Below are 16088 nucleotides of genomic sequence, written 5' to 3'. Positions count from 1 at the left end.
GGTTTTAACTTCAGGTGGGTTCTGAATATTGTTACTTTTTTTTGCCATTTTTGGATTATGGTAAAATCCACATCACACAAAATTTCCCATTTTCACTGTTTTTAAGTGTACAGTTCAGTGGCATTAAGTACAGTCACACAGTTGTGCAACCATCACCATCATCCATGGAACCAGCTGAAACTCTGTGCCCTTGAAACAGTAACTTCTCATTCTCCTCTCCCTCTGGGCAGTCCTGGCAGCCACTGCTAAGTGTTTTTTCACAGAAAAAAAAAAAAAAAGTTGAGCTAGGTTTACAACCAAAAGTTGTAATTAGATACAGGAGGGCGGGGGTGGGGGTAGACATATATTCGGAACAGACTACAGGTAGGGGACAAGAGACCGTGACTGTGCTGTGTGTGTGTGTGTGTATACGTGTGTGTGTGTGTGTGTGTGTGTGTGTGTGTGTGTGTGTCTTTAAAAGATGCTCCACCTCCCAGCCCGCCTCCTCGCAGTTTGCCACTGGGGTTTTGCAGTCTCCTGATTTCCTCTTGCCCCCCAAGGAGCCAGCATGGGCAATATCCTTTGTAGTTTCAGAAGCAGGTCTGTTGCTCTGAAGGTCGCATTCTGAGCCGAGGAGCATAAAGGTAACCACTTGTTTTTCCTTTCAAAGATCTGCCCCAAAGATAGGCTGTTGCTCTTCTGGAAAGCCTGATCGGTAGGATTCCTTCAGGGGCTCAGCCCAAAGTGCTTCCTCCCATCCCCTCACCAACTTCAAAACCAAAGCTTGCCAAGAAACTCTGGAGGAAAACCTGCTGGATTCCATCGTTTCACACAAATGGCTAATCCTGGAGGTGGTGCTATTTGCAATGGAAATCTGCACAAGCACGAGAAACAGAGCGACGGCTCACCCAGTGGAAACTGCGTGAAGAATGGGATAGTGAAAGAAGCCCAGGTAAGAGGCGAGCCCTCCCCTGTACTCTGAATGACTTGGACATTTCCCTCTTTCTATCTGGTGCTGTTTGGAGCTGCCGAACTGAAAGTCCTTTCCACAAGTGTTTTATGTGTTTTGACACTTCAGCTAATTTCAAATGCTTGGCTACAAAAAAGTTGAGTTGTGGATTAAGGGGGAGCCTGTCTTCTCTGTACAAGAGCGGACACACAGACCCAAGAGCCTTAAACTCCCCAAAATACAAACATATCTACTAGACTTCTGTTCTCTCATGAGTATTTTAGGGGGCAAAGTGCTGAATGCTCAGACCCGTCAGCTGAATTTCCATGCATCAAACAATCACAGAAGCCTACACTCCTCAGGCCTCAGCAGGAAAAAGAGCAGTGATAGTAAATGTGCTGAGGTGATGTGGTGTGGGCGGCATTTTTCCCCAGTACGTGAGAAATGCCTCTCTGGCTGAAAGGCAAATTCTTTGTCCTGTTTAGTGGAGCATTGTCATGGCTTACAGCTTGATTTGGGGCCAGAGTCCTTCTTTGAAAGGACATCACAGGCATTCCTTTCTGAGACACTTCAGAAAGGGTGGCTTATTGTTCACACTGCACACAGGAACTAAACAGGCTTTTCATTGTTTTCCCATTTGATACTTTTTTGTCTTTCTTGGCTCTTGGTGCTGACAGAATGTTTGATGGGGATGTACTGAGGAGGAGGAGGAGGAACTTCGGAAATATTGTCAGTGTATTCAAAGAGGGAGCCCCAGTGTACGAGGTACCCATAAAAAGGCAATGCCCTCCTTCTCACGTAATGCCCTCTGCTAAAGCTGCACAGGTGAGCTCACCTGCTTCGGGAGCAAATTAGCATAGCCAAACAGGTGGCTTCACTCTTGGGAAATGTGAAGCTGGGCAGGGAACCCATGCAGTCCTGAGTTACACATCCCTTAGGAACCAGTATCCACCCAGGGAGAAGGTCAGGTTGTTCTAAGATCACAGGACAGGCAGAGCTGGCTGGGGGCCAGCCCACCACTCAGTAAATTAAATTTGTGCTTCTGGAAGAGGTGGGTGGGGAGGGGTGCTCTGGCTCCTGGGGTGTGTGTGAAAGGCTGTCGTCCCAAAATGAGTTCCCCTCTTAACAACAGGCATTACCCTAGGCTTGGACGTATCCACCAAAAACCTCAGGCCTGGCCTCTCCCAGCTGAGTATCTGAAACCTATTGCAATATGAAGAGAGAACATTCAACTCCTATCTTCCTCATGAGGACAATCCTAATAATATCCACCATCTATTTGTCAGTAAGTGTTGATTCAGACTGCTAACCACCCAAGATGCTCCTTGACCCTGAAATGCTGGAAACACTGGCCAGACACCCACTCACCCTCTCGGCCAGTCTGACGCTGAGGCCTCTCATTTGGGCAGAAGAGCCTTCAAAGCTGTTCTTATGTTTCTCTACCTAATCTTGGTTTTGTAACCACCTTCTAGTGTCTGAGGTTAGAAACTTAGCTCAGTGGTTACAACCACTCCTAAGTAAAGATGAAACTCAAGATCCTAAAGATTCATTGCTAAGTACTCCTGTAAGATTGAAAATACCCTTGGACATCAAGGCCTCTCTTAGAGCAACAGGAAATAGGATGGCTATTGCCTCTTCCAACAGCTCACTCTGAAGGGCCATCCAGAACCTGTTGGTTCAGATATATTTAGGTGTTACTAAATTGAAATTGGCTTTCATTGAAAGCCTCAGTTATGACTTGAAAAATATTTTCCAGAAAGAATAAACCCTGCTGAGATCTTGGTGCAGGAAGACAGACAAGGTCCTATTTTCCCCTTGAGGAGGGCGCAGTCATCTTTACTACATGATCTTCTGTCACTAGTTTTAGTACATTTCGCTTTGGAGACCTTTAACCAACAGGTCTTAACCAAAACCCTTGCCAGTTGACAAGAGCAATTCATAAATTCTTAACAGATATGCCAGGCCAGTGGTCTTCCCAACATGTTCTGCCAGACTTAAGGTCCTATGAAGTGGGATCTAAGATTCTACCAGCTTCTCCCAAGATCCCTTCATACTTTCTCTTCCTGCTTCTTTGCAGTCAGATGGCAATACCTCTGTTTCTTTTATGTATCACAGGACCCTGTAGGACTCTGAACAAAGGGTTGTTTGGCATAAAAAAGAATATGAAAATCACCGTTAGGCACTCTCTCCAGAACCCTCCTTCTCTTTGTTCCAGTGTAGCCTGGTTTTGACTCCCTTGCACTAGAGTCCAGCTCACATACCCAATCTCAAGTTTAGCAAGGGAGCCAGATTCCTTCTGTCTGGAAAACTTCCAGTTCCTTTCTGGAGCTTTTCAGAGCTTGACCCTATTGCATGTTGTCTTCTCTTTAAACCCCACATGACCTCAGGATGCACTGATCCTGGGTTTTCATCACTGATTAAGTCCATTTATTTGTTCACTTGTAATATGTCATCCTACCTCTTACTTCTGACAGGTGGAGCCTCAGTCAGTAACAGAACACTCTTGTCCTAAAGGATTTGTTTTCCCTCCTCATGAGCATATCTGTATAAATGATGGAAGGGCCCTTAATATCTTAACTCAAACTTTATATTTCCTATTGATTTACTTAATTCCCATAAAATTAATTGGGGTTTAATATTCACATAATTTCTTTTTCACTCCCACTATTTTTGACCTGGCTATCCATTCGTATTAACAAAGCCTAAAGCTGGGTGGTAGTCCTTGTGTCTTCATTGCTCTGAATACTACATCTCCTCCAAGTTATCCTTTCGTGGGATGGGATCTGCATTTTCCCTTGTTATTTCTATAGGATCAAGGAAAACTGTTGAACTTTTCCCTAATCATTCCTTTCCTAGAAAACAAAAATGTCCTGACATTAAAGTTATTCTAATTCACTGAGTTCTTGACCGTGAATGTTGTACTTTACAAAGTATAGTATAGACAGCCCTGAGAGGTAGTCATTCTTTCCACCATCTATTCATTCACACACCAATATTTATTAAGAATCTGTTGTCCTTGGGACATATAAAGATGTACAAGAAGAGACCATTTAGCTATTAGGAGAAAGCTTATATTAAAATTGCTCACTAAATACATTAAGTTAAATAATGGCACAGGACAAGAGCTGTCACAAAGCAAGCATGATTTAAGGACAAATGAGTGATACAGATATTAAATACCAGAAGTTCAGAGAGGAGAAAAATAATAGAATGTATCAGTGGTGTGCTATATACGAGGACTCAGCTAAACACTTAATGTAGAGATCTCCTAGACCCTCATTACAGCCCCATGAAGTGGTAGCATCATGCCCAATTTACAGATGAAGAAACATAAGAGATTAAGGAACTTGTGCAGAATTACAAGCAGCATAGCCAGGATTTGAACCCAAATCCATATCGGCCCAAAGCCAGTTCCCTTTCTACTACATTCTAAGAAACCCCAAGTTGGGGTGGTTGGTGATGGCTTTGTAGAGCCGGGAGGACTCACACTGAATATGGAGACATTTGAAATGGCAGAGCAAATGGGGAGTTTATTCCTGGGGGCCAAATAAGGAAAAGAAGGGAGAGGAGCCCCACAGATGAATGTAAGCATTGCTAGGTGAAGGGCCAGAAGCATAGGTCATAGATCATTCCAGAAAGGAAGGGAGGAAAAAGCAAAGGCTGTGAGGCATGACAGAGTGCAGAACATTTGAGAGATTTCTCAATTTGGTGAGGCTTCAGCTTAAGAAGGAGTGGGAGTGCCATGCCCAGCTGGTGTTCAGTAAATGCTACATGAAGGGGAAAAATTAGGCAGATTCGTGGAAACTCTTCCTAGCTCTATAACCATTGAATATGAGCCTTCTGTTCTCGTCATTTTCATATCCTTCTGAAGCCCACAATGTCCTGGTACATCTGCTTTTCTGTTACAGTATAAATGTCTGGACAGTGAGAACCATGACTTACAGTTTAATTGCACACAGTGGTAGCTGTCTGACAGGCCCTTGTAAATATTCATGTCTCTGGGGGCTCTCTAGGCTGCACACTGATGGAAACAAAAGTCAATAATCTCACCAATTATAAGGAGAACTCATAAACTACAAGTTTTGCAGATCCCTTGGAATTGGTCTGAATGTTCATCCACTGTTGTCTTCCACAATCATTCTCTAGTACCTTTTATTTTTTGGTTCTCATTTCCTTTAACAAATCCTCAATGCAACAAAGTTTCTCTGTGATCTCCTTAAAGAGTCCTATTTTTTCATGGGCTCATCATTCTAAAGCATTCCCATATGTCAGGTGTTACAGCTATTCTAATGAAAATATTCTGTCTCCATTTATAGTAGCTCACCAATGTGGCAGATAAGTAAATAAATAATTATAATATTTAATAACAAGTTCTATAATAGATGTTGCAATTATCTACTACTGTGTAACAACTACCACAAAATTCAATAGTTTTAAACAATTGCTGATTATTTCTGTGGTCTAGGAATTCAGGAAAGGTTTGGTAGGGATGGCTGTCCATGCTCCATATGGTGTTTAATGAGCATCCAATATGGACCCACTGAGACCTTGGTACTGGCTGTTGTCTGGGAACCTTGTATCTCCTTCACAGGAATACACTCTCCATGTGGTCTCTCAGTATGAACAGAGTAACTCAAGCTTCTTTAAATGAAGGCTGGTTTCCAAGAGAGTGAAAATGGAAACCACACATCATCTTAAGGCTTAGGCTCACTTCTACCACATTCTGTTGTCAAAGTTAGTCACAAGGCCAGCCCAGATGCAAGGGGAAGGGAAATGGGCTCTGCTTCCTAACGGGGCATGAGGCAAGTTTGCAAAATCACATTACAAAAGGTTGTGAGGGATTGGAGGAATTATTGTGACCATCTTTGGAAACAGTCCATCACAGCAGAGATCTATGAACCATGTTTGGGAATACAGAAAAGGAGGCATCTGACCCAGAAGGCAAAGAAATCACTCTTGGCCTGACTCTTAAAGGCAGAGTAGCCAGGCACACAGTCATGGAAAGGCATTCTAACAGAAGGAAACACTCTTAGAAAGATAAAAAACATCAGGACATGATGTGTTTGTCATTGGATGTTGGGTAAATGGGACTAAGTTTAGGATGTTTAATGGAGATAAGCAGGTAATAAGCCTGTAAAAGTAGGTGGGATAAGATCATAAAATATCTTTGTCTTAATTTACATTCCCCAAGAAATGGACTCAGACATAAGGATTTGAGGCAAGAAATTTATTTGGGAGGTGAACCTAGGAATTAGGGGAATGGAAAAGGGAGACACAGAAGAAAAGGAAGTCAATACATTCGTGAACAGGTTACCACTGTTGGCAACCAGAGCTCAGATTTGGGGGGGAGGGGGCAACTCGATAATGGTGTAGAATATGCCTCAAAGTTGTCCCAACTAAGTCACAAGAAAAAGAGGTATATGTCAACTAACTACTGTCCATCATCAGTTGAGGGATTCTCCCAGGAACATCAACCACAGAGCACTTCCAGCCTGACTACATATGACCAGAGAAAGCCCTCAAACTGAGCTATAGGTGCTTGCAGTAAGAAATCATCAGAATGCCAGAGAATCTGGATAGCAACAAAAGTGTATAGCCATATATATTTGTAATGAGGGAGCTTTGAGAAGAGAATTGGCAAGATCTTATGTGGCTTTCTCAGGCTGTGTGGTTTTATCTCTGGCGACTTTTAGAATATGGCATTATGGATTGTCTTTGGCCTAATGGACTAGTCATCATGGAAGACTAGATTATGCTATTAAGCAACATAAATAGAACCTCCTCCTACTGTAACTGGCAATGGAGAAAACAAGTGGAGTATGTCAGGATTGAATATCATTGCCATGATTTTCTCCCTTTGCACTAAAAGAAAGTGAAAAAGTAGAAACTATGAAGAAAAATTTAATGAATTTTATCTACATAAAATAATCTAGGGGCACCTGGGTGGCTCAGTCATTAAGCGTCTGCCTTCGGCTCAGGTCATGATCCTAGGGTCCTGGGATGGAGCCCCGCATCGGGCTCCCTGCTCTGCGGGGAGCCTGCTTCTCCCTCTCCCACTCCCCCTGCTTGTGTTTCTGCTCTCACTATCTCTGTCAAATAAATAAATGAAATCTTAAAAAAAATTCTAAAACTCTGGGAAGAAACATAAAGAACAATGAATAAAAATCAATTGGAAAATGTAATTGAAATAAAAGCTCCATTTACACTAGCATTAGAAACATGTACTTGGGAATAAATGTAAGAAGTGAAAATCAATTTGAAGAGAAAATCAATTTTGAAGAGCAGCATTTATGCTGAGGGAGATAAAAGAAAACTGGAATAAGTGAAAAGACATACAATCTTCATGGATAGAAAGACTCAAGATGAAAACTATGTTAATTCTGCCTAAATTAATCCATAAATTTCATGTAAGCCCAATAAATGAAACATCTTTTTTTGAACCAGAAGAATGACTTTTAAAAATAATATTGGAAAATTTACAAGAATAAACAGTAAATTTATGAAAAAGAGTGATATTGAGAGGGAACCAGCACTACCAACTAATAACCCATGTTATTCAGTGCAAGAATTAGAGTGGTTTTATACTAGCACATGGAACACACAGATAAATATTATATTTAATTGTTAAAATTAATCCATAATGGTGCTAAAAATATAAATTTTAATAACATTTGCATGTGGAAACTATAATATAATATTCAGAAGCCGTAAAAGAAGACATTGAAAATTTGGCTACATAAAAATCAAATATTTCTTTCTGAAAGGCAACAAAACAAAAATAGCACCATCAAATAATCAGAAGGTAAATTACAGACTGGGAAAAATGTTTGCAATTCATATCATGAAATGCAATGTCTTCGTATATAAAAAACTTTTAGAAACCAATACAGAAAAATGTACAAAACCAAAGCAAAAAGTATAGGGAAAGATATGAACAAAGTCCACGTGGAAATACAAAATGTAAGAAATGGGAAAAGAAGGGTGCCTGGGTGGCTCAGTTGGTTAAGTGACTGCCTTCAGCTCAGGTCATGATTCTGGAGTCCCAGGATCGAGTCCCACATCGGGCTCCCTGCTCAGCGGAGAGTCTCCTTCTCCCTCTGACCCTCTTCCCTCTCGTGCTCTCTATCTCTCATTCTCTCTCTCTCAAATAAATAAATAAAATCTTTAAAAAAAAAAGAAATGGGAAAAGAAGATCAGGGAAGTGAGGAAAGGAATATTCTAGAATCAGTTTCCATGAGAAGGGAAAGAAAAGATCTTTTTTCATGTTGTGTCTGTAAGGTACAAAAGCAAGTTAAAACTTAATTGATATAATTATTTTGATCACTTCAATAATAATAGTAAGGCCAATAAATAACATTATCGGTAATCTCTCCCTGCCAGGTCCTTTTATAAAATTTGTCTCATTTAATTCTCATAACCAGTAGTAGCCAAATGGCAGTAGCCAAATGGATACTATGAGTCATGTTGGTATAGATGAGAAAGTTGAGGCTCTGAGAACATAAATAACTTCCCAAGGGCACACAGCTAGAAGAAAACTGGGACATAATTTCTAGACCATACCCCTTCGCCAATTTCTTTTTACTCTAACACTTTGCCCTGGACCCCATGGTATTATCTGCTTTCGATTAAAATAAGCCTAGAAACCTTTAAGAATAGACCTGTACCTCTGAAACAAATAATACATTATATGTTAAAAAAAAGAAGAAGATAGTAATAAGGGTAAAATGAAGGGGGGGAAATCGGAGGGGGAGACGAACCATGAGAGACTATGGACTCTGAGAAACAAACTGAGGGTTCTAGAGGGGAGGGGGATGGCGGGATGGGTTAGCCTGGTGATGGGTATTAAAGAGGGCACGTATTGAATGGAGCACTAGGTGTTATACGCAAACAATGAATCATGGAACACTACATCAAAAGCTAATGATGTTATGTATGGTGATTAACATAACATAATAAAATTAAAAAAACAGAAATAGTAAAATAAAGATTATAATTATATAAGAGGACAAGCATATAAGATTGGAAACACACAAACCAAAATTCTAAAAAGCGATATAATGTGCAAGCATTATGGGTGTTTTTTCTTCTTTTTAAGGTTTTAGTTCTAATATTGCAAAATGAAAAATATAACCTAATGTAAATAAAAAGCTTTATCATAACTATTAAAAAAAAGAATTGAAAATAATTCCAGTTGCCTAAGTTATCAAAGAAAAGAAAGAGGCTTATGCTTTCATTGTAACCACAAATAGTCTAGAATATCATTCTCCCACTCCTAATACATATTGACCTATAGTTAAGAACTTTTGGAGGTAACCAAGAAAATAATAATTATGATAATCTCCAACATGTATTGAGTCTTTCTAAATGCATTCTAAGTACTTTGGATTCATCATCTCACGACATTCTTCTGAGGTAAATACTATTATTATCAGACCCATTTTATTTTATTTTTTAAGATTTTATTTATTTATTTATTTGAGAGAGAGAAAGAAAAAGCACACAGGGGTGGGAGGGGCAGAGGGAGAGGGAGAGGGACAAGCAGACTCTGCACTGAGCCTGGAGCTGAGGAGGACTCCATTCCATGACCCTGAGATCATGACCTGAGCTGAGATCAAGTCAGATGCTTAACCCACTGAGCCACCAGGCGCCCCTATCAGATCCATTTTAGAGGTCTGACAGAGGAAACAGAAAGTTTAAGTAAGTTAACCATGGTCCTCAGCTCACAAGTAGCAACTCTGGGTTTGGAAACTAGGTTTGTCTAATTCTAGAACCCAAGTCCTTAGTCTACACTGCTTCTCTAACCACAAGATATTAGTAGAAATGGGATTCATACCTCCTTCCACAGGGAAGGGGCAAACTGAACTCAGCCTTCAAGGGCAGAGTCAGTGTGGGTTAAAGGTATTGTGGATTGTTTTGCTTGCTTTCTTTATCGTTCTTAATGAAAATTTAGCTTAGCACCAAACTGTCACATACCAGAGCTTTCAATATGCAACACAGTCCACTCATGGACAAACTACATCACTGCACTGGCCACCCCCCACCCCATTCTTCACTTTAAACAACTCTGAATTTAAAGAAAATCGACCCATGGAACTCTAAGTCATATGGACTCAGACTGAACCCCAGATGGAGCTCTGGAGATAACTCGGTTTTTACAAGCTTCTTTAAGGGCACACGGCCACCCTTGAATAGGCAGTTAACTTAGCACAGGATTTCCTGGTAATAGTGATATCTTGGACATGTGATGTGATAGATGGAGGATACTTGCAAATTCTCTGAGGTATTTCCCATTGAGAGATGAAATCTATTCCACTCCCTTTGAATCTGGGCTGGACCTAATGACTTACTTGGCCAACAGCATGAGACAGAGGGGATGATGTGGAACTTCTGAGACAGTTACAGGAAGCCTTGTGGCTTGAACCCAGTCCTCTTAGAACACTCACTCTTGGAACCCAGCCACCATGCTTGAAGAAAGCCCAGGTGGTCCCTAAGAGAAGCCCAAGTAGAAAGAAACCAAGCGTCCTTGCTGTGTCCCTGGCTAAGATGCAGCACCAATGTAGACTGTGTGAGTAAACCTATCTCAGAAGTAGGTCCTCCAGCCCCGGTGTCTATCTGCTCCTATTGATACTTCATGCAGTATAGATGTTTTGTCCCTACTGAGCCCTGCTCAAATTATAGATTCCTGAGCAAACAAATGATGTTTTGACTGTGACAATGGTTTGTGAAGCTACAATAGATAAATGAGCATGTGGATATTCTATTTCTTTAAAATGCCTAGAAAAAACACTCTGCAATCTCACTTAATAACCATTTTTAGTGCTGGCATTTGCATTTTGAGGGAAGAGTTTGTTTGGGCCATCCATTTGCATTTAACCTGTGGCAAAGATGTCTTTGCTGAAGCTGACAACTTTTGTTTTGCTTGTGTTTTGAAATAAGGACTGTATGCTTTTAGATGAGTGTCTGGTGGGTATATCCAAATACCAAATACAATAAACTCAAATATCACCAGTGCAAAAACACAATCATTTGGACGCTATTAAGTCTGATGTGTAATTATTCAACCTGAGGGGGCTGTAATTTACAGCATTATCTATGAAGAAAGAGCTGACTCAGGAGCATGTGTGTGTTCAGGTGCAGATGTTTTTATTAATTAAAAGAATACATGTTTTTAATTAAATATATTTAATATCTGCCAATTAAGTACTAATTTTATCTATTTGTTAAAGTTTCCTAGAACAACTTTCCCTTTGGAACTACTGCTAGAGATAGATTGATATTAACTTAACTACTTGTGAGAGATCAACTACATTTATTTTTAAATACACTTAATCTTTTTGCTAAGTATTGCCACATTTGTCTCAGTAGGCCTGAACTAATGTTTTTCTGGAATTCTGAAGTATCCCAACCTATAAGTTCATGTGAGAAGGAGCTGTTGCCGCCAAATTAGAAACAAATTAGATTAACCATTAAAAGAAAAAAAACCAACAACACTGTAAGCATAGCTCTGAGAAGTATTCAAAATCCTTCTCCACAATCTACTTTATCCATCACACTGCCAATCTGAATATTGCTGCCTTAAGAGTTTTACCATATTGGTTGACACACCATATGATTTTCAAAAGAAGCTGGAAATCCAAATGTGATGGAAAGAGGTGAATCTAAATGGGATGGGAAGAGGTGCCAAGGAGAAAAATATCCTGATTTTTAAGCATTGGCATCTAATCTTTAAAAATTCAAATAGTGTAGATTTCAAAGAAACATTGCTACTAGACAAAAATCTGTAACCTCAGAGCGATAAGCAAATAGGATGAGAAAACTAAGAGGTCATAAATTGAGTGTTCTTTTCTCATATATTTTAGGGAAAATGGCTCAGGGAATTTGGCTCTTCTTAATTTAGACTTTATATTTTTTAAAAAGCAATAGATGAGTCTCACATCTTCATTTTCCTGAATTGTTATATTAACAATTGATCCTGGGATGTGCAAGTTTGAGGAACAATTATGACCAACCACACATACTTGATTTCCCTGACCAAATATTAGGTCCCATTTGTCAAAATGTCCGAGAACTGACAATATTTTACTGGTCAAATCTCATCTCTCAAGCTTCACAGGAAGTGACATACAAACCTTTTGTTAGATAATGCAATCATAAGGCCTGGTCACTATTATTGTTCTCTATATATGCTATAACTGGGCCTTCAAAAGTTGCCTCAGAAAAAGGCTGTGTGCAAGTCATGATTATCCTCATAACTACAAGTTATACCTGACTGTTTTTTCTCTGCCATGTGGGGTTTAGCCTCTTGGAAGCCAAGGATCCTCTTGAGAAGCTGACAGACACTTCCTATGGAAGGATCAATATGTCCATAATCACAAAGCTTTCCACGTAGAGAATTCATGCCTTCCCTGACTTTCTCAGATCCCCAGGTTAAGAACATCAGCCCTGGAGTGCCTTTATTAATTACACTACATCTACTCTCACAACCCAACCAGAAAAACCAGCAAATCAACCTCTCAGGAGAAGATAGGGTAAGGGATTCACAAGTTGATTCACCAAAGAGAAAAACACACTTAACCCAAAGCCATTCAGGTGGCAAGCCCCAGATGTGTTATTTATTTATTTGGAAAATTTATGTTAGAATTTTGCCTTCTACAATACTACAATGCATTCATATTTCTTTTACTATAAAACCACTTTTAAATCCTCCACTTAAAACCTTGAGTAAAACTGAACTCAGAGTTAAAAAGGCATTTTCTTTTCTGGTGGCTTTTCACACCCCAGCACCCTTCATGATTTCCCAGGTATCCTCACAGAGGAATGGATAGCAGGAAGACCAACATTCAACATCACATGGAACCAGGTTCGAGTCCCAGCTCTGGGCCTTACTAGCTCTGCCACATTGGGCAGATAGCTTCATGTCTCGATCTATACCCCACAAGGCAATGGTGAAGATTAAATGAGATAGAATATGTAAGGCTCCCCCATAACTTTCAGATATATAGTAGATAGTCAATAAATGATAGCTATTATCTATTAAAGTTAGGCTAAAGCCATCACTTTCTCCTCTGCTACTATTATAAGAGTGTTCGGTACAAAGCCTGGTATATATATACACACTCAATATATATACACTCAATAAATGATAATCTTAAACCCTCAAATTCCATCATCCAATGGTGTCTCCTCAGACCTCATTTTGCTTGACCTGTCAACAACATCTGACACAAGTAATCACCCCCTCCTCCTTAAATCAAGTTCTTCTCTTGGCTTCTATATCATTAACTATTCCTTTATAGTTTCCATTCCTGGTTTCTCTTCATCTCCTTGACCTTTAAACAGTGGAGCGACACAAGGCTCAGTCCTTGCACCTCTTCTCTTTTCTGACTGTGTTTCTTTAATGATAATCTGATCTTGTCTCATCATTTTGTGTGTGTGTGTGTGTGTGTGTGTGTGTGTGTGTGTGTGTGTGTGCGCGCGCGCGCGCACCTGTCTGCCTATTTCATTTCCAACTACCTACCTTCCATCTGGGTAATCAAAAGGCAACTCCAACTTACCATGTCCAAAACTGAGTTCCTGAGACTCCCACCCTTCACCTTCAAACCTGCTCCTCTTACAGTGTTTCCTGTCCCAGGAAATGGCAACTCTGTCCTTCCATTGGCTCAAATCAAAATTCAAGTATCATTCATGACTTTTCTCTCTCATTTGACATTCGGTCAGTCAGCAAACTCATGATCCTAATTCCACAGTATATCCAGAATCTACTTCTCCCTTCTCCACAGCAACCACCCTGGTCTTAGCCACCATTACCTCTCACCTGACTTGTTATACGAGGCTCATCTCTTCTCTCTGATCCAGTTACCTATTGCTGGCATAACCAACCATCCCAACACATAGTGGCATTAAACAATAATCATTTTAATATGCTCATAGATTCTGCTGGTCAGGAATTCAGAAAAGACACACCAGGACAGCTCTTTTTCTGCTCCGCGATATCTGGGTCCTCAACTGGGATGACTCTTTTGGCTAGATAGATCTGAAACAGCTGGGCCAGAAGAATCTGTCTCCAGATGGCTTCTTCACTCCCATATCTGGCATCAGGGCTGGAATAACTGAGAGAAAAGACAAGTAGGGATTACCAATGTGGCCCCTCTGGCAGGAGGGCTTTAAGAGTGTTTTCTAGTAAATGGAGTAGAAATCTCATGGCTTTGTGTGACCTAGCCTCAGAGGCTTCACTTCTACCCTACTCTGTAGGTTGAAGAAGTGACAAGTAAGCCCACACGGTTCAAGGGTAAGGGACCTTCTCCCGCCCCAACTTCTTTTTTTTTTTTGTTCTTTTTTTTTTAATTTTTTTATTGTTATGTTAATCACCATATATTACATCATTAGTTTTTGGTGCAGTGTTCCATGATTCATTGTTTGTTCATAACACCCAGTGCTCCATGCAGAACGTGCCCTCCTCAATACCCATCACCAGGCTAACCCATCCCCCTACCCCCCTCCCCTCTAGAACCCTCAGTTTGTTTTTCAGAGTTCATCATCTCTCATGGTTCGTCTCCCCCTCTGACATACTCCCCTTTTCTTCCTCTCCTGTTATCTTCTTCTTTTTCTTTTTTCTTAAAATATGTTGCGTTGTTTCAGAAGTACAGAACTGTGATTCAACAGTCTTGCACAATTCACAGCGCTCACCGTAGCACATACCCTCCCCAATGTCTATCACCCAGCCACCCCATCCCTCCCACCCCCAACCACTCCAGTAACACTCAGTTTGTTTCCTGAGATTAAGAATTCCTCATATCAGTGAGGTCATGTGATACATGTCTTTCTCTGATTGACTTATTTCACTCAGCATAACACCCTCCAGTTCCATCCACGTCGTTGCAAATGGCAAGATCTCATTCCTTTTGATGGCTGCATAATATTCCATTGTGTATATATACCACCTCTTCTTTATCCATTCATCTGTCAATGCCGCCCCAACTTCTTAATGGGAAGAATATCAAAGAATTCATAGACAAATTTTACCTTGCCTTCCCTTCCACCGCCACCAGCAAGACTATTTTCAACAGAACAGCGAGTGGGATCTTGTTGAAATAGAATCCAGAGATCTCACTCTTCTGCCCAAATCCTTCCCATGGCTCCCATTTTATCCAAAAGACAAACTCCTTACAATGGCCTAATAAGGCCCCATGGCTTGGTCCTCTTTGACTCACCCCCTGCTCTTTCCCCCAGTGCTTAATCTATTCCAGCCACACTAGAGCAAGCAGGCCATACATCCTCCCATCTGGGGACATTCACACTTCCTCTCCTGTATGCACTTCCCAGATGTCCACATACCTGCACCCTCCCTGCCCTCAAGTCCTCACTCAAATGTTAGCTTCTCTGTGCAATATAAGCTCACGACCCTATCTAAAATTGCAAACCTTCTCACCCCCTCCCTTCCCTTCTTGATTGTTTCCATTAGTCCGTAACACTGTACACACACACACACACACACACACACACACACACACACACACACACACAAATTGATTTCCAATCTCTTATCTGCTTCATCTTCTAGAATATAAGCACCACGTGGGCAGGAATTTCTGTCTTATTTATAGCTGAATCCCCAGCACCTAGACCGGAGCCTGTACATAGTAGGGTGCTCGATAATATTTGTAGAATGAATAAAGACCACCTATTTGTGTTAATCTATTGTTTATAAGAATCTCATTTCAGTTTATTTTGTTTGCTATTTCAATTGTCATTTGCTTTCCATATGCCTAGTTCTTTAATATGGGGAAAGCCCCACTTAATGTGATACACAGGCTTCTTTGTAAATTTCAAAGTATACAACCTCTTACTGATTAATTTACAGGTCTCCTAACCTTTGTTGGAGAACATGGCTACTATTCATTGTCCTCTTTTTAAAATCACCAAATCACTAGATGATTTTGTATAACCAGGTAGCTACATGCTTTTATACTGACATCCAGATATTATATATACTCAAGGCCTGGGGTCAGGGAACATGCTTTAAGCAAGTGGAACTTTTTAAAGGAAATGAAAACAGAAATTAAATATCACACATCCTGATCATCCTGATGATTCCTGCCTCTTAGTAGGAGATGAAACATACCTGGATTAGAGAGAAAATGACAAATACCTCAGGGTATAT

The 16088-nt window shown here is 40.5% G+C and overlaps 1 protein-coding gene across 2 annotated transcripts in view; it reads left to right on the top strand.

The window, feature by feature from the left end:
• Positions 1–491: 491 nt before the first annotated feature.
• SPTLC3 (serine palmitoyltransferase long chain base subunit 3) overlaps positions 492–16088 on the top strand; it is a 156459-nt gene continuing 140862 nt past the window's right edge. Inside the window, exon 1 of one of the 2 annotated variants that reach the window (XM_027624271.1) lies at positions 492–931. In XM_027624271.1, coding sequence (XP_027480072.1) covers positions 815–931 — 117 coding nt within the window. In that variant the 5' untranslated portion in view covers positions 492–814. The remainder of the gene's footprint in view (positions 932–16088) is intronic. The other variant, XM_027624272.1, reaches the window with a different exon arrangement.

The sequence above is a fragment of the Zalophus californianus genome, chromosome 8, assembly GCF_009762305.2.
Source record: "Zalophus californianus isolate mZalCal1 chromosome 8, mZalCal1.pri.v2, whole genome shotgun sequence".
Taxonomy (NCBI): domain Eukaryota; kingdom Metazoa; phylum Chordata; class Mammalia; order Carnivora; family Otariidae; genus Zalophus; species Zalophus californianus.
The sequence above is the reverse complement of the archived record's forward strand: the minus strand, read 5'-3'. Positions and strand labels throughout refer to the sequence as shown.